This window comes from Galeopterus variegatus, unplaced genomic scaffold, assembly GCF_000696425.1.
Source record: "Galeopterus variegatus unplaced genomic scaffold, G_variegatus-3.0.2 Scaffold2062, whole genome shotgun sequence".
Taxonomy (NCBI): domain Eukaryota; kingdom Metazoa; phylum Chordata; class Mammalia; order Dermoptera; family Cynocephalidae; genus Galeopterus; species Galeopterus variegatus.
In genome coordinates this window covers 248,231-267,337 of record NW_007728173.1, presented here as the reverse complement: position 1 = coordinate 267,337, position 19,107 = coordinate 248,231, and the positions used below count along the sequence as shown (strand labels likewise).

The window sequence follows — 19,107 nt, the reverse complement described above, 5'->3', positions numbered from 1 at the left end:
AAAAAGGCGTGAAGGGAGAGAAGTTGGCGCTCCACGTGAGCCAGGAGCCGCGTCCCGACTCCTCCCCTGCTCGTTTTCAAAGCCCTTCTTGCATTGTTTTTAAGGTGAGAAATGGGAAAGAAAGCGGCGGCTTGCGCGCCCGCCGCCTGCCTCTCTGGCTGTCTGCTTTTGCAGGGCTGCTGGGAGTTTTTAAGCTCTGTGAGAATCCTGGGAGTTGGTGATGTCAGACTAGTTGGGTCATTTGAAGGTTAGCAGCCCGGGAAGGGTTCACCGAAAGTTCACTCGCATATATTAGGCAATTCAATCTTTCATTCTGTGTGACAGGAGTAGTAGGAAGTGAGCTGTTCAGAGGCAGGAGGGTCTATTCTTTGCCAAAGGGGGGACCAGCATTCCCCCTTGCGAGCTGTTTGAGGACTGGGATGCCGAGGACGCGAGCGATCCGAGCAGGGTTTGTCTGGGCACCGTCGGGGTAGGATCCGGAACTCATTCGGAAGGCTTTCTGCCGGCTTTTGCTTGGAAGGAGAACTTGGGATCTTTCTGGGAACCCCCCGCCCCTGCTGGATTGGCCGAGCAAGCCTGGAAAATGGTAAATGATCATTTGGATCAATTACAGGCTTTTAGCTGGCTTGTCTGTCATAATTCATGATTCTGGGCTGGGAAAAAGACCAACAGCCTACGTGCCAAAAAAGGGGCAGAGTTTGATGGAGTTGGGTGGACTTTTCTATGCCATTTGCCTCTACACCTAGAGGATAAGCACTTTTGCAGACATTCGGTGCAGGGGAGATCATGTTTGACTGTATGGATGTTCTGTCAGTAAGTCCTGGGCAAATCCTGGATTTCTACACTGCGAGTCCGTCTTCCTGCATGCTCCAGGAGAAAGCTCTCAAAGCATGCTTCAGTGGATTGACCCAAACCGAATGGCAGCATCGGCACACTGCTCAATGTAGGTTTATTTTTTCCCTTCTTCTACCAAGAAAAAAAGTAATTGTCTCTCTTGCATGCAATAAAGACATTGGAAATAAACTGCACTGGTGGCAAGACAAAGGATTTAATGATTTAATGCTGAAGGGGTGTCATATGCTGGCGTGCATATTGATTCCCTCTGCTGAAAATTTCCTGTTAGATGTTTTCTCCCTGAATAATCCCTCCTGCACCCATGCTCCTCTCCTAACCAACCTTACAGTCTCTTAAAAACAGTTTTAAAAATACGCATGGGACGGGGGGGAGTAGAGGGTGACCACAGGACTTTGAAACATTCTTCAAGTAGGGCAATTTGACATATTGTGCAGTTTTTACTAAGATGTATGTCAGGGGAATATAACTTTACTGTTCTTTGGATTAGTTACTAGTTGTATATATATTCCCCTCTTGTGTGTTTCAACAGTCCAAAGTAATTAAAATATGACATCTTCCTTGCAAGGAATTTAGCCTAATTAAGGTGGCTGCTGCTCCCGAAGTTCATAAACCCCCGGTTCAGGCTGCTGCCTCCAATGTTTTCCTTGCTAAGGAAAGGCAATATTTCTTAGCATTGACCCTGCTGCCACCTTTCCGAGTCACTTTGTTGGTCTAAGAAGTTGCTGTTTTGCTAGAAAACTACTGGCAATGAACACCCCTTGGGCTGAGCCATCCATTATTTCCATATCTTGCAATTCAGTCGGGAACCTGGACATCGGGTAAAGGAAAGGAAATATAAGTGGGGTAGCCCAGTTTTTAAAAAAAATATTGACTATTTGGTTATCTGACGCTGACACGGTGCAGAGGAACACATCTGGTCAACAGTAGCCTGGCTGCAGACTTGAGAAATGACCAGGAGTCCCAGAAAATCCCACCCTCGGGTGGCTGTAGTGGGAGCCTGCAGGATGCTTTGCCACCCTTGACAGTGATTTAGATAAATGGCTCAGCTATCTATCAAAATGTTTTTAGTACTTTATTTGACAATTCATTGGAGCATTAGCCTGAAAATGACATTTTAAATCTTTGTTTTCAAAGAGGTCAAAGTTTAACTGGAAGAAATTGAGTTTTCCTAATAACATGGTGGCTTATCTAAAGAGAGAAAAGAAAAAGGGGAGAGGGGGACAATGACAACAGGATTTAAATTGCCCTCTCTGAAACTTTTTCTTAAGAATAACGACTTGCTTCTTGGGCCAGGAAATCAACAGGTTTGTAGCTGAAAAATCAATAACCATTTGATTCCAACAGTCTGGCTGTCCAACTTAACATTTCGTAGAGCTATGAACAGGGCAAAAAGAATATCCTTTGCAGAAGTTGTCTTAATCTTCAGCTGCTCCTCAGATGCCTTTTCTTTCTTGCTGCCTATTTTCTTTCCAGAGAACTCAAAGAAACTGAGTGTTACAAAATAATTTTCTAATCCACTGACAGATCTTTTAGACCTGTCCTCTCTGTAGCAATTAAAACAGTGTGAACAATTTCTGTTAGAATCCCAGGGAACTTGGGGCTCACCGAAATTTTTTCTTGTTAGAAACAGTTGTAACGAAACATTTTTTAACAGAAGAAAAAAAAAGTGTTCAGGATCCTCGCAGAAAGGCAGAAAGTTATTAGACCTGATAGAGTTTTTACCCGTAGACATTCTCTCTTTTGTAATTAACCCTCCAAACATGCCTATTAAGTTGTAAGAGTAGAGAGAAAAGCTTTGTTTGTTCTTTAACAAGTTAAACAAGGGATTTGCTTTATCTAGGGAGAGCTAGTGGTGAATGTGTCATTCGCCTAGGGCCAGCCGATAAGCAAGAAGTGTTGATAACAGCAAAGTTTAGCTAATCAAAGAAACTTGCATTAGACAAAGTAAATAAAGGCATTTGACAAAAGGATTTCAGAAATTCCAGTGTTTTATTTTTGTAAGCAGGGCAATTAGTGCTTATTGTGGTCAATTTCACAAGGGTTTGAATCCCACACCCCAACTTTAGGTTAAATGAATAAAATGTAAATATTGCTAGTGCCCCTGCAGAGTTGCTTTATCCTCCATAAACCACTTTATGACTGGTCAGTTTAGTTGTTCAAGCGATGAACTTTTTAAGCCTAAGTAAAACTAAAACATTTTCTAAATGTTTTAAAAAATTCTAGCAAATGTCTGTGCCATACAGTGTTTGGTTCAGGGTGGTATAGCTAGTTAGGGCTTTTGAAATAAAAGTATATTAGGGCTACGTTTGTATAAGTAAGAATATAAAAACCACAACCTTTTCCATTTTACTTAATGGCTGTTTTGACGAGAAGCAGATCTGTTTGTGCTCTTAAACACAGAGGAAACAGTGGGCAAAGAGGGGGAAAAAATAGTACTAAGTTTCAGCCAAACTATTTTCTGCCTTGAGATCCTACTTATTTTTTTACTGTGTGTGTGTATAGTAAATAGAGTAAAACTTTTGAACATAGAAACACCAGAGCTTACTTTGAAAGGTGTAAGAATGTTCCCTTTCTTCTCTTTATTTTCTTTTTTAATTTTAAAGACAGAAAAATGATATGCCAACCAGCTGCGTGTTGTAGTAGGGCCTGTGGATTGCTTGTTATAAACATTCGAAGTCAGGATTAAGGGGTTATGAAGGGAATGTGGTATAAATAATACGATTGAAGACTGCCCCTGGAAGGTACTGGCGGCACTAAGTTTTTATTCAGATGCCTCCTGGATTATCTTGGTTTTAGGCTGCTCCAGATGTTTTCAGCATTAATTGTCCAGTGGGCATAGAATAAGTCTTAATATTTTGTGATCTAAATATAGTTACTTTTGGCGAAATCACGACTGTGCAACTTCTTGGCCCTTTTCCCTGTTTTCTCCCTACTCAACACATCGAAAGGAAAAAAAAAAATTTAAATTTCCTTTTGAAATAGGATTTAGTCCATTAATGAGAAGAAATTATTTATAAAACAAACAGTAGTGGTGTGTGGTTGAGGAACGAGAAAATTTGCCTTCTCAAAGCCCTGGGACACGAATTTTAAGTATTAAACAGTATCTAAATCCTCTCCTAGTGAGATATAAATTGGGGTCAAAGTGGCAAAATCAAAGATACCCTCTGAAAGAGAGACTAAATAAAGACTGACAGCCACCGTATGAATTGAATGGGGTTTTGAATAAATATTTCGGTGAAAAGGCCCAATTGTTTTTCTAAAGTAGGACATAATTTTCTGCTTCTCAGCCACATGACGATGGTAACTAATACCATCAGAAAGAAGAGAAGAAAAGAGACTTTTGCTTAAATCTCAAAGAGAGTGCAGGACAGGGTCATTTGAAAACAAGCGGAAGATTCACAAAGTTTTCCTTCCCTGTAGAAAAAAAGAAATACTAAAATATTGTCAATATCCAGATAAATTGGTATGTTTGGCAGGGGAATATTGATATGCAACTCAGAAGAAAAAATGCATGAGCTTAAATTTTATCGCCAGAAAAGGATGGATTCCAAAAAAATAAAACCATAGGCGAGGTAGACATCTGTCTGCTTAAACTTAAGCTATGGAATTGATTTGGAAGCTCTGTTTAGAATTTGATTCACCAGCCTGAATGTGAAGCCCTTGCATTGAATCAGGCCTTTTTTAAAAAATTTTTTTAAATAAATGACCAGAATGGATGGCAATTTCTGATAGGCTAGCTGACCTGAACCAGAAGTTTCCTTCTCATTTCTGTAAACCTGACTCTGACCATATACAACCAGTCAGTATTGTCACAGACTTTTCTTTAAAGCATAGGAATAAAAGAAAGTTCTTCTGGATATCAGACGCTTCTAATTTACCTTCAATGTATGTTAAGCCCTGAGATAGCTGAAAAAGAAAGAAAACGTTTACACATTCCATAACATCATTAAACTCTATCCCAGAAGGGAAATAGATCATAAATTATAAAGATTATAAAATCTCTCAAAGAATTTATCATTTTTAAAAATCAATTTTAAAAAAAGGCTAGGAATTTTTAATTAAAAAATTACTCTCTGGGAGGAAGATAGAGATGTAAAACCAAGATGCAAAATGTAAAACTCTTTTCAAGTTGCACAGATTTTATTTAACAATGCAGTGTTCATTTTAGAACATCTTAAAAAGAATCTTCTTTAGAGTTTGAGTTACATGTAAGTGCCAATAAATTTATCCTTAAGTGACATTTTTATACTTTAAATGTTCTAATATAAATTCAGTTAACTATCAATTAAATATATTATTTCGGAAATGGGAGTTTTTGATGAAGGTTAATCAGGGAAAATCTTGGCTAAAAACCTTTCCAAAGATATTAATGTAGAATCTTGCCTTTCAAATTACAGGTTAGTTATGGCAATCATATATTTCTGATTTTCTAGAATAACCCACTTTCAAATATACTGCCACAGTTCCCACATAAATCATTTAAATATGCCAGATATTCCAATATTACGACATCTCCTAAGCTGCCCCTTGAACCCAGGAGTGGCACAGAAAGTCTTTGTTTGGATTCTATGGTCAATATAACTAGAGCGCTCACAGCCTAATTTTTCCATTATGACTGAAGATCGCCTTGTGCTTCTGGGTCATTCTTCTGAACACGAATTCCTTTTGTAGCAAACTATCAATCTGTAAATAGAAGGCATCTCCTACAAAATGGATTCGACTGTGGTTCTCCAGCACGTGTGTGTGTGTGTGTGTGTGTGTGTGTTGTGGGGGAGGGGTGATGGTGAAGGAGAGTAGAATTGAATTGTTATGAACAAATCTGTACCAGCCTTTTGCCAGCTTCTTCTTAAGAAGTTGGAGTTGGGGGTGATGGAGGGAGGAGGCAGACGTAACTCAGGTTTCAGATTTATCAGTATCCTAAGTGGCTTGGCCTAAGTACCTCTTGTTAAATAGCAGATGAGATAACCTGCCCCATCTGTAAGATCTAATAACAATCTCATCAGTCAGTATGTTGCCCTGAATTCTCCTTTTTTCATTCCCGGCTTCCTTACTTCATTATTAAGAAGAGTGATTCCGCTCCCATCCCACCCCAAAATCCCTTCAAATGAATGAGAAATAAAGTTGCAAAAGTTTTCTCCACCTAGGCAGCAGTAGAGGGTAAGTCTGCAGGCATTTTATTATTTGTCTTGAGCTTTCAGAGCTTCTTAGATGGGAATTCAAACAGGCAATGGAACTGCTGACTTGCTCTTTCTCTGGCCTTGCAGGGTTGAGAGCTGAAGGGGGGGGGCCATTCAGTAAGATAAGACTCTTGGCCCCCTGCACGATAAGGCGAGGATAACAGGAACTGACGTCTGGGAGGCGACCCAGCCTGGCCAAGCATTTCCTCTGGCCAGGGCACATGGATTCCAGGCCTCCCCATAGCAGCTGATGAAGTGAACCAGCTCAGTGGAGGGAAAAAGAAGAAAGCTAATTTTTACGGGGGTGATGGTGGGTGTTAATGTCCCTGATTCCCATTAGCAGATTTCTCTAAACAGAACAAAGAATAACTTGGAGGACGGGAGTGATTTTAATAAAAGTGGATTCTAATTGTAATCTTACATTGTCATATAATAGGTATTTGTTTCCCAGCTGTCAACAATTTCCTGCTAACGTCTCATAAGACAGTCTATCCAGCAATCACCAACTATCATCCACCCACAGACCTTGCCAACTCTCCATATAGAATAAAATGTGGGGGAATTCACATTGGCAGAGTTAATCCCTGGTACTCCTGTTTACTTTTTAAGTACAAAGTTCCCACCCCCATCTGCATCGTATGACATTACTAGAGCCATTTTATTTGCCACCAGCCCTGAAACCACCTAGTGGTTTTCCTCTCTTCTTTCAATCTTCCTTTTTGCTGAAACCCAGATTTTTGGCCATCTAAAGTATCTCTAATTTGAAGTTTGGAGAAAGAAAAATTCAAATGAAAGTTTCCTATTTTATTTTTTAAATTTCATATTTTCTCTTCAGTCCACTGTCTTAAAGATAGATCCTTATTTTTTAAATTTTAGAATAGAATGAGTTCCTCTCCTAATTTGGCCCAGATTTAGTGGAATGTTTGTCTAATGTTATTGATCGATTACTATTTGCCACAGATTAAAATTTTGCCAATTCAAGGAAAAAAAAAAGCCAAATTCAAAATACTGTAGGTAAGGCCAAATAAGATGGATGCATCAATTAACTGGAAAAAAAAAATTTGGATCACATTTATCCCAATTTTTTTCCAATTTCCAGAGCAATTGAAGACCTCATATAATAAATTTCTCTTCTCAAAAGTATTAAAGCTTTCAATGGCTACAGTACCTTTGTCATCATGGAAGTCCTTAATTATAAAAAGGTTGATAATCTGAGGGCCATTTCAGCTTCAAAAGATTTTTTAGGGTCTGGTCTACTGGAAAGCTTGGGGGTATAATTAACTAAAATGGAAATGGAGGCAGCAAAATTTAGTTCCTGATGTTTTAATTTGGCTCAGTACTGCCATGTGTTATTGAAGCGAATTCTTAAAGGCAAACATAATTATTTCATTATGGTCCTCAGAATGCTTTCATTGGCTTTAATGACAAGAAGCTGTATAAAAAGGCATATATTTTAATTAGTCCTTCTTATATTTACATCAGATAAATAACAAATAATTGATGAAAACAAGTCTTTGGAATGGATAATTTCACATAGTGCGCTCTGGTTACAGTTTAATGATGAAACATTTCTCTGTTGCTTTGCATTTTAATTATCTGTACATTATATTACAGTAGTGGTGTCGTGGAGCTAAAATACCGTTGTTGCCATTTTATTACAAAAAAATCACGATTAATGCCTACAATTCGAAGCTGAAAAAGGTAGCTAGACGTGCATCTCTGAGGAAGTCAATTGCCGGTTCCATTAATTTTACTACATTTGTTAGCGCTCATTTTGATCTCTTTTATCTTTTACGCTTCATTTTTTTGGATTAAGACCATCAGGGGTTTCACGTGTGTTTTTATGGCCACATCTCCTGAACACCTTTCTTTCTCTCTGGATGCCTGTTTGGAAGACTTGCATGAAAGTGCCTTTCCAAATGTGCACTGGAAGTTCAGCCTTTTTCCATGTTATAGGCCTGCTTTACCTTTGATTTTATATGAAAACCCATTTCACATGATTCATCTGTTTTGGTGTACAGAACACTAATTGTTATTATTGATTTTAAATTCCGTGACCATTACAAGTAACCCAGATGACTGGCAGATAAAGGGTAATAATCCATGGAGTTCTGGAACTGTTTCATGTTTGTCTGGAGTACTTTATGTGATCAATATTAACTGCCCCATTGAAACTAACTGCTGTATCAAATAACAGTCAATCAAATGAATGTGCTTAGAGATTATTTATTGAAAGCTTTAATTGTTCACTGGGGTCCTGCTTATCAGAGGAAACAATAGGAACTAGAGATAGGATGAACAGGCTTGGATTTGCGGGGAAAGTTGGAGGATGCAGATGAACAGGGCATCTCTGCTACTCAGGCAAGAGTTTCCAGAAATCCATGTTGGGCTTGTAGTGGGCAGAAGTTGCAAATACTCTTGCAGAGTTATCCTATCACCTGTTTCTCAAAGACTCTCTAGAGAAGAAGGTAAAATTTTTTTTTGCCCTCAACAGAGGCTGTGAAAATTATCCCTCCCTCAGAGTTTTTACTGCTGCTTCTCCCAACTCCTTCTCACTACACTACCCTCCCATGTGTCTCTCCCCTGCTGGTCCCTGTCATTGCCTGATGGTCTGAGATAATGGAAATAGCCTGACTTGACACAAGATCGATTTCTATAGCTATGAATGGGAATAATAATGTCTACATTGCAGGATTTGTGGAAGGATTAGAGATTATGTAAATTAAGATTCCATTCTCATCTTGATAGCATACAGAAGTCAGTCACTGGATAGACCTGCTCCAATTTTGGCATGACACCTGTGGCTTATGCTCCTTCATTAATAGTGAACATTTTTTTTTCTTTTAGTCATATCTAAATCTGATATCTCTTTTCGTCAGTGAAGTTGTTCCTCTGTCTATAGCTCATAACATAGGTGACAGTTCACATTTATCACAATCTGAGTAACACTGTGGTCCTGATTCAGACGCATCTATTTACCAAACCTCCAGATTTTGTACAAACAATTGACTTATGCAAGTGAGCATTACCTTCAAAGTTGTCACGATACACACTTTACCCAAAAATGCTGTTGATGGTACAGTCCATTTTTGTGGATCAATCTTGCAGTGTTCCATTCAGCAAATGACTCTTGGGTGTCTGCCATGTGCCAGGCTCCTTGATATTATCTGTAGGGTTACCAAGATGACTCAGACACTGTTCTGTTTCCTCTGGATTCACAATATAATAGGAGAAACTTGTGTACACAAGTCATTGTGACACAACCCCCTTATAACACAAACACAAAAAACTCCTCAGAACTGAACCTGAAATTGGTGATAGAATTAAAACACCTAGAACCACAGCTGGTCCATAAGGTGGGTGATCAAGTAAGTTTTACATTTTTGCCACAATGGAGTGGACATGAAGTTTTTCTGTGTGTAGACTTTATAGGTAATCTCTAAAAGTAGTTCACAAAGAGGAGTTTTAAACATATCTCGAGCAATGAAACAGTGCATATGTTCCAGAATGGCTTCTTGAAGACTCTCATATGTATGTTTCTGGACTGTTTGGTAATTATGTTGGACTCGATTAGATTATATTTTTAGAAATCATTTATTTCTTTATGATTGTTTCTGTAATTTATTGCTGTGTAACAAACCATCCCAAAACTTAGTGGCCTAACAATTTATTATCTCATTATTCTGTGGATTGACTGGACTCAGCTGAGCAGGTATTCTATTCCACATGGTGTCAGCTCGGGCTACATCATCCAGGGCTAAGTTGGGCTGGAAGTCCAAAAAGGCTCAGTCCCATGGATGGCGGTTGATGTTGGTTGTCGGCAGAGAGCTCAGCTGGTCGACCGGAGTGTCTGCATGTGGCTCAGGCTTCTCACAGCAGGGCAGCAGTATTCTGCGAGGGAGCATCTCCGGCTGAGCCTTCCACAAGGAAGCAGAAGCTGCCAGTCCTCTTAAAGGCTCCATCCAGACCTGGCCTAGAGTCACTTCCTCTGTATTCTACTGGTGAAGCAGTCACGGGCCAGGCCAGATTCAGTAAATCTGCCTCTCAGTGAGGGAATGAAAAAGAATGTCCAGCCATCTTTAGTCCACCAAACACCCCCAGCATGTATGCCCTACACTAGAAAAGAAAATACTGTCCTCTGAAAGAGGCTAAATTGAAGAATGATTGTGGGCTTTTTAGTTTGTGTTTTGGCTGCTTAGATATTTAATGAAATTCTGCTCTGGTGACTGTACATGCATTACCAGTTAATCCTCACAACACTGTGAGGAAGATTTTATCCCCATTTTCTAGGTGAGGAACGTGACTGAAGTCACAGGGATAGTAAGCTGCAGAGCTGGTTTCCGGTCTCAGGTTCTTTTCTCTAACCTCCATGTGTGGTTATTCACTTGGGGGTCCTCAGCTTCCAGTTTTACTCTGTCACCCCTGTCAGATGAATGAAGAATGCTTGAGCATTTTTTGTACCCTTACAATACTAAGAAAGGAGCATGGAGTGTTTTAGTTTGGGAGAAAGGTAGAAAAGAGAGAGGTAAGGAACTAACTGCAGCTCACATAATTTCCTCTGATTACATTATTTTCTCTGATGTAAACCACAGCCTTTTAAATTGTGGAGGAAACTCTGCCCAAACTATGAGGCTATTTTACGCTTTTGCCCTTTTGTTTTTATATCCTGTTTGTTGTTGAAGTCTGCTCTGGTCTAGTTACTGCTAGAACTCACAGGGTGAGGAGCAGGATTAGCCTTGTGTTTACTGAGGGGTCACAAGAAGATGAGAGATGGGAAATGTGGCTTTTCATGTTATTCTAGATTACTGATAACCCTTATCTAAAGATAGGTAGAAATGGTTCCTGCTAGATGGTGCCTCTTAGTTAAGCAGTACTATTGTGTCTTCCATTACCAAAACAAAAAAAAGGAAGAAAACTTTCTAAGAAATAGTGAAGTTGAATCGATATTTTTGAAATCTGCTACCTATTTTAAGTATACATTGTGTTAGATCCCAAACCTAAGTTAACCATTACTGTGTAGCAAAACTTACGTAAATCATAATGATTATTATTGGCCTCTCAGATAATGTTATTTCAGTGACTTAAGATATATTTTAAATGCAATATATTATTCTGTATTTTGGATTTTTATATACCATGTTCTACTTGTTTCTTTTGTTTGAAAACTAATTGTTCTTGAATTATATATTTTGAGGAAATAGAGACAGGGATGAATTGAAGTGACTTGCTAGAACACATGTAGTGGGTTCTAGATGGAAGCAGGTCTATATCTGTAGATACAGAGGCATACAGCATGGTACAGTGCAGTATGATATGGAGGAGTCGGACAGACACTCTTCCTGCACTGCCTCTGCTGTGGGAGCTTGAGATCCAAGTTACCTTGGTTTTCTCATCTGTAAAACGGATCCATAATGCTTACCTTGCAAGCTTAAAATCAGTATTAATCAAAGACTTAAATAAGAAACTGTATTTGACACATAATGCTCGGTAGATTATTTCCCCCAATATTTTATTATAAAAATTTTTTTAATGCAGAAAAGTTGATTTTTATGGTATATATGATGATGAGCAAACACCTGTAAGGTTCACCATCCTATATACCATTAAAATTACCGGGTTTGTTTTCTGCATTTCTACCCATTTCTTTTTTTGTGTGTGTTTTGTTTTGTTGACTGGGTTCTCTCACTAAACTAGGAAGTCTTTGAGGTCAGGTATTGTGAGTTTTACCTCTGTTTTCCCAGTGCTAGCTAGTATAGTACGTGGTCTATGATTAGCTCTTAATAAACTCTGGTTGAGTCTGTGGATGTGTTCAAGTCCATGCCCCTTAATAAACTCAGTATCAGTACTCTCCAATAGAATGTTCTACAGTGATTGAAATGATCTGTAATTCTCTACTGCCCGGTATGATAATCACTAGACATGTGTGGCTATTGAGTACTTGAAATGTAGCTAATACACCTGAGGAAGGGAATTTTTAATTTAATTTTAATTAACTTAATGTTAAATAGCCACATGTGGATAGTGGCTACTGTACTGGACAATGAAGCTCTATATACTTCAGCTATTATTATTTTTGTCAATATTTGTTCCTTCTCTTTGTTTATTTCCCTTTCCCCTTTAGCCTTTACTCTTCTCTCCTACTGCTATTAACTGGCTCTAATTATCTCTTTATGTAGCTGGTAAATAGACTGCAGGAGAATGTAAACATAATGCCATAGGGTGGTGATTTCAGTCATTGTTATCTCCTTTTTCCTTCTGGGTGGAACTATTATTCTGGGGACTGGCAAATATTTAGCATTTATTTTGCTAACATTTATTTTGCAGAGCTAAACCAAGATTTTTACAAAATCCCAGTGGGCTGGGCTTAAGTTATATTCCTTGTAGAAACCATATCATGGTGGCATACGATATCTATTCCTGTACTCCACACTTGCTTGGTTTTCAGTGGACCCAGATTATCTTCCAACATTTTCAAGCTACTTTCAACTCAGTTTGAGCATCTTATCAAACTTCAAGGTGGCAGAGAGGAACAGGTCACACTCTATGGAAGCTTCAGTTTGCCTTCTAGAAAATGCCATGTACTCTCTTCCACGAGCGCTTTCTCCTGCTCATGTGTGAACTCTGCTGCAGAACCTAGTAGGTGCCCAGAAAATATGCTGAATGTTGTTCAGTGAAAATGAACTTGAAATTCAGAACGTCTCATGTGGTTTCTACTTTTATTTGTTATATATTTTTGGATGGATCAAAACACCCGAAGTAAACTTTAGGGGCTGTCCAAAACTTGGGAGGTTCAAGTTGGCTATTATAGTACAAGCCCTTACAAATGTGTTAGCTGGAAAAATGGCCTGAAAACATGAGAATGGGATATTTCCTTGGGCTTCTGGCACCCACTTTGATGTCATGGGAATAGATTTTCTGATGGTACTTCCTGTTAACCAGGACATTACCACTCCCTTGTCCCCCTCCTTTTTTTTTTTGTCCATCCCTAGAAATGGTGCAAAGAAAGAAAATAAAAATAAAGCTAAAACAACAATCCAGAGAAATTTTTGAACCAAGGTTTGCTTCTCCCCCTATCCCCAGAATGGTTTGAAGTTGTGATTGATTTTTATTAAAATGAAACAATAACCATCATCATAATTAATATTAAGTGCATATTATGTACCAATTGCTTAAAATGAACTGTGTCATCTAATCCTCACAGCAGCCTGAAGAGAAAGGCCCTGCTATTACCCCATTTTACAGGTGAAGATTCCTAGGCACCAAGAGGTTCAATACCCACCTCAAATCTTCTGAGTAGGAGAAAGCAAGTTGGAAATCCCCAACTCAGCTTTGTATTGTGTAGGGTTTCTTCCCTTTGCCAACTATATAAAGTAAATTCCTTTTTATTTTTTTTTCCAGGGAGGGCTGATGGGGAAGGTTAGAAGCCTCAGAACCCACAGAATAACAAAAGGGTTTTCAAGTGAAAGCTGGAAACAATACATTTTTAACAAAATGGGCAGTTACTCTAATTGCTGTGCCCCTACTGTTCAATTCCTTTTTATGTCCTAATTCATTAAATTATGTGCACACACCGGCTTATTATTTACAGATGTATGCACTTTTAACTGACTCATATGAAACAGATGTTTCACGAAAGGTAACAGAGAGCAAGTGATCTATACCCTCCTTTAGTGGGCATCAAGTGAGTATTATGGCCCATTACCTGCAGGTCTTTTGCTATCATCTTGAATTGCAATGTCCAGTGTGGGGAGGAGAATTCAATTTGTCCCCTGGAGGAACAAATAAAAATACAACCACCCGTAAGCAAACATCTGCATCTAAAATAAAAGAGGGTGTGTGCAGGTGATAGGCAGGTGGCGTTCACATGTGGGCTTTGGTGGATATGTGAGTTTTATAAGCAATTTGAAGAAAAAAAAAAGACCCATTGCCTTACAGGAGGTGTGGTTCATTGAGAAGTCTCTCTTCAGAGACTAGTGCTATCATACGACTTGCTGTAGAAAGAAATGCATACCTCTTTTTGAAAACAAGATAACATGGCCTACACTGGGTGGTATATGTCAGTGGACAGTTATTTCAATACTTCGGAATATTGGGGAGCAATAATAATCACCCTCACAAAGTCCACAGTGGGATTTATTATTTATGAATTGTCAGGAGTTCTCAAACAACAGAAAAAATTGGAGCAGAAAAATGGCTGAAATTGTGTCATTTTACATGTTGAAAGCTGGAAACAGTCACAACTGAAATAGAAACTAGACATGAAATATTAAGTGACATATCAGGTTTATTGCATATATGACCATGAGAGTGCATTTTATTTTGTCTTACGGAGCTCTAAAAAATCCATGTAATGGATTAAAGGTATTAAAACTCCCATATTCTTCCTGGCTCTAGTCCAGGGAACAAGGCATGATAAATAATCCCAATAGACAGAGTATGTAGGAAGGAATTTTAAAGTGTATTTATGGCAGACATATTGACCTCTTTAACTAATAAAAATGAATACATGAGGTTAGTTTTGAAGAAAATGTGTAGCCCTTACAACACACTACAGTGTTAGTATCTTTAAAATATTGCCCACATCTCTGTGACATATGGCTATCATAGTCTGTCTTTACCCTAGAAATGAGGAATAGCATGAGTTTTATAATAATATGTAGTCACTATAAGAAGGAACAGCTTTAATTTCCTTTTTCTTAAAGCAGGGGTCTGCAAACTGAGCCAAATTTGGCCTGTGGCCTGTTTATGTAAATAAAGTTTTATTGGACCATGCCATGCCTGTTCCGTTACATCTTGTCTGTGGCTGCTTTCCCCTACAACACCAGAGTTGAGTGCTGAGATACAGACCTTATAGCCCACAAAGCCTAAAATATTTACTATCTGGCCCTTTACAGACAAAGTTTGCTGACCCTGCCTTAAAACATTAAAAAATGAATAGGTCTGTTGGAAATAGAAATGAGTGCTTTATTTCTCATTTATACTAATCTTGTATGTGGATTCAGTAGGCCAATTTTGGATCAAGCCATTTTCTAACGGTATGTGACCTGAGTCAAGTCATTTAACTCCTCTAAGCTTCAGTTTCCTCTTGTGAATAATGGAGATTAAAAAGCTGATCATGATAATATATCCCCGCTCTCCTTCACACTTTAGTCATGGGGAAACAAGTAGGATAATATGATTAAAAACATACCTCCAATCACCCACCACTGTATGTGCGTTGTTGGCAGATTCTGCTGTATTGGCTAAAAGTATCGTTATTTATTTGATGTCACGTAGAAGGATTTCTATGCAGATTCATTTTTTTCATTCATTTTTTTCAAGGGGCAGTTATTGAGCTTCTGCTTTGTACCGGCCACTCATTGAAGCCCTGGGTATTTCAAGGCAAGGCAGCAGAAGCCTGGGTGTGTGCTGGTACTGTAATACCCCCTGTCATGGAAGCCTCAGCACCCATCCTATCCTTCCTCGAGCTTGGGCCATGTTTGCTGTCTGGTGTTTTCAGTTGTCTGTATGGGCAGTGAACAGTGTCTTCTAACTTCTTTATAACCCAGCATTGATCACAGGGTCTGGACCCTGCCAGCTGCTCAATAAATATTTGTCAGTAGTTGGGTGGTGTTGACTGGTAAACACTGCCCCGTGCTGCCCACTCCCCACCCCTCCCCAACTGGTCCATCCAAAGGTATAGGACATCAGGTTCTGAGTGGCTATCAAAGGCTCTCAAATGAGAGATCCCTGTGGTAAGGAGGTGTTTAAAGAAGCTGCTTCTTGGGGGTTGGCCACTAAATCCATGAGGAGAGGGCTACTGCAGTACATTGGATTAAAACCCATGAGCCTGGGAAGGAAGGGACAGTTGAGAGAGTGTGTAAGGAAGAAAAGTTGATATGACTTGCTTAACTCACATTAGCTTGTAGAAAATCTCTTAGCTACATCAGGAGGGAAAAATATTTTGAGAAAAAAAATGGAAGTGAAGGTCAGCAAATCAAGACATGAGACTAATGCACAGGAGAAAAATGGGAAGGTAAAGAGCATTGAGATTTACCAGCACAAACATGATACAATAATGATAATAACTCTGCTTATGTAACACTACTATGTGGCAGGCATTGTGCCAAGGGCTTTACAATGCTGTATCATTTAATGCTCACAATGATCCAATGAGGGACGTGCTATCATTTTATATAAGCAAAAATTGAAGCTAAGAGAAGTTAAGTAACTTTTCCAAAGTCACACAGCAGGTAAGTAGCAGAGTTAAGACTTCAATCCAGGACAGCCAGCTCCAGAGTTCAGACTTCCAACCACATGTTTGTAAAGATGGACAAGTTCCAGGAATATCCAAAAAAAGACTTGAGCCTTGGGGATTGCTCACAATTGAAAGATTGGTGAAAATTTCTTTGAATTATTTTTTCAAGTTTTCCTTAGTAATTTTTTTAAGAAATAAAACAAGCACTATGAAATTCTCAACTTTCTCATATTAAGAAATCAGTTAAGAGAGAAAAAAATCAGCCAACAATGTCATAGCATTTCTATAATCTGAACAATTCTATATAGAAACATGAGAATCTTTTCAAATGAAATATCACCAGGTGTGTCCTTTTGAACAGAGCAGCTCCAGCAGTAACAAAATGTTCCTGTTAGCTAGAAGGGGCGGTAAGGATGTTCACTGTCTTTTTACTTCTAGTCACTTCTCCCACCCACCGTTTTCCTCTTGGGAAGAGAGTAATTCTACTCCTTAGGTGGGGCATTCCAACTCTGCAGACAAGAACAGAAGAGCTACCCACAATTTTAGAATTCTGGATATTGGTTTCATTTTTGTGACAAATAAAATTTGGTTAAGGAAGTTTATATGGCTTTCAGGTGAGGGAGAGAGAACCAGCTTAGGGGTGGGGGGCTCAGAGTCCTCTGCCTCCCTCTCCCCACAGAGCCCCGAAGCTGGCAGTTGTGCAGGCTCCATGTGGCCCAAGTTACTGCTCCTGACAGTGTTCAGTCACGAGCCCTTGCACCACTGCCAGAGGCCTTTGGAACCTTGGTCTTAGCTGCTACCATCCTCCCTGCTGAGGTTGGTTTCTCAGCAGGGAAGAGGCGGGAGGGGTTGGTGGGTGTGTTTGTGTGTGCCTTCTAATTCCTGTGTTTGCTTCTGGGGGACTTTCCTACTTTATTGCTCTGACTGGAAAGAAAAAGGCCATTATTCCTGTCTCCTTAGTGTCTTTCTTTTTAGTTTTCCAGTTTTCCTTTTGGTCCTGGGATGACTGAGTGTGTGTCCGTCTGACTCTTGACATACTCTGTACACTCTAAAACTTGCTGCCAGGGACGGCTGCTTGTGAAAGGAGTTCTGGGCAGTCCTAAGAGAGGATGCCATTGTCTTCTCTCAGCTCCTGGGTCAGACCCATTCTCTGGAACCCAAGAGCATTTAAATTCAAATCCATGCTCATCACTTACCAATGTATGGCCTTGAGCAAGTTACCTAAATACCCTGTGCTTCTGGTTTCTTATCTATAAAAAAGAAATACTGAAACTAGCTATCATAGGGTCATTGTGAGGATCAAATGAATTAATATGAGGTAACTTCAAAAAGTTCACAGAAACAGTCATATTATCTTTTAATTCCCTTTTCCTATGAGCTTTTCAAAGTGCCCTCTAATGTAAAATACTTAGAACAGGATGGGGGGTGGGAGGTGTTGATTTGCCCATAGAATATGCTCCGTAAACATTAGCTATTACTACTGTTACAATGTTTTCGACTAGACTCTTCAGATGTTCCTGTCATTTTCTATGGTGACAATATTAAGCACATTAAGATATGGACTTACCCACTTTTCCTTAGACACTCTAATAAGGTGTTAGCTATTATTTTTATGTTTTTCTACTTTTTTGTAGTTTACAAAAAATAAATCCTATAATGTAGTAAACATGCTTGTCATCTCCATTTTTCAGATTAGGAAACTGGGGATCAGGAAGGATAAATAACTGGCTAGAAAGAGGCAGAATTAGGAACTGAGCTTATGCCTTCTGCTCTTTAGAATTGTGCAGTTTCTACTTCTCCAGAGCTGTAAATACTTATTTTCTTTTCTGTCCCCCTTCCTTTGTCCCACAGTCTCCCCACCAGTCATATCCTTACCCTAGATCAGGGTTTTCAACATGAGCATTATTTATCATTTTGGCCAGGTAATTGTTTGGGGAAGGGGCTGTCCTATGCATTGTGAGATATTATGCAGTGTCCCTGGCCTCTGCCTACTAGATGCAGGTAGAAGCCCCAATTGTGACAGCCAAAAATGTCTCCAGTTATTGCAAAATGTCCCTTCAGGGACAAAACCCTGAACATTTTGGTTAAGAACCCCTGCCCCAGATGAAGGAAGGTGGAATGGAAATGTGTTCGTCTGGGGAGGTGGCGGTGGGGCATGGTTATCACTTATTGAATACTCACTGTGTGCCAGGCAAGTTGCAAACATTTTGTCCCTTTTACCAATAGGAATTTTAGGATTATCTGCATTTTCAGGAAGGAAACACTAGGGCTCAGAGAAGTAAAGAAAACTCTATGGTCATTAAATTAGTAAGAGGCAGAAGAGGGATTCAAATTTAGGTCCAGCAGGCAGCAAAACCCATGAACTTCCCATTAACTTCTTCACACAGGAGGAGGGTCATGGCATTTTCATTCTTTTTAGGAACCAAGAAAACGCACACAGTGAGGATTAACTTAGTTTCAAAATTATTTTGAGGCTGTTAATATGGTGTATACCTGTGAAAACAAAACAGAAAAACTTCTTTGCAGCAAACTTGTAACTGAGTAAGCAGAGCATTATTTTGTTGAGAAAGAGGGGTTTGGCTACATTCTAGTGTAATCGATTGCACATGAACTTTCTCAGATATTGGAGGAGTGGCAAGGCATGTGCAAAGCATAATTTTGCTGTGGTCTTTTGAGTGTCTCATTACTTTTCTGGAAGGCTGGTATCGAAGTGGTTTTCAAATATGTTTATAGCATATAAGCAAAGAATGTGTATTTGAAATGATATACATTTTAATGCTCCTGTTTTAGTTTACTTTGTGTGCAGGAAAAGTTAAATGGATAAAAAAAAATGTCGTT

At 39.2% G+C, this 19,107-nt stretch overlaps 1 protein-coding gene across 2 annotated transcripts in view; it reads left to right on the top strand.

Annotated features, from left to right (window-relative positions):
• Positions 1–203: 203 nt before the first annotated feature.
• Positions 204–19,107, top strand: part of RARB (retinoic acid receptor, beta) — a 163,512-nt gene continuing 144,608 nt past the window's right edge. The window contains exon 1 of one of the 2 annotated variants that reach the window (XM_008580298.1): positions 204–943. In XM_008580298.1, the coding sequence (XP_008578520.1) occupies positions 787–943 (157 nt within the window). In that variant the 5' untranslated portion in view covers positions 204–786. The remainder of the gene's footprint in view (positions 944–19,107) is intronic. The other variant, XM_008580300.1, reaches the window with a different exon arrangement.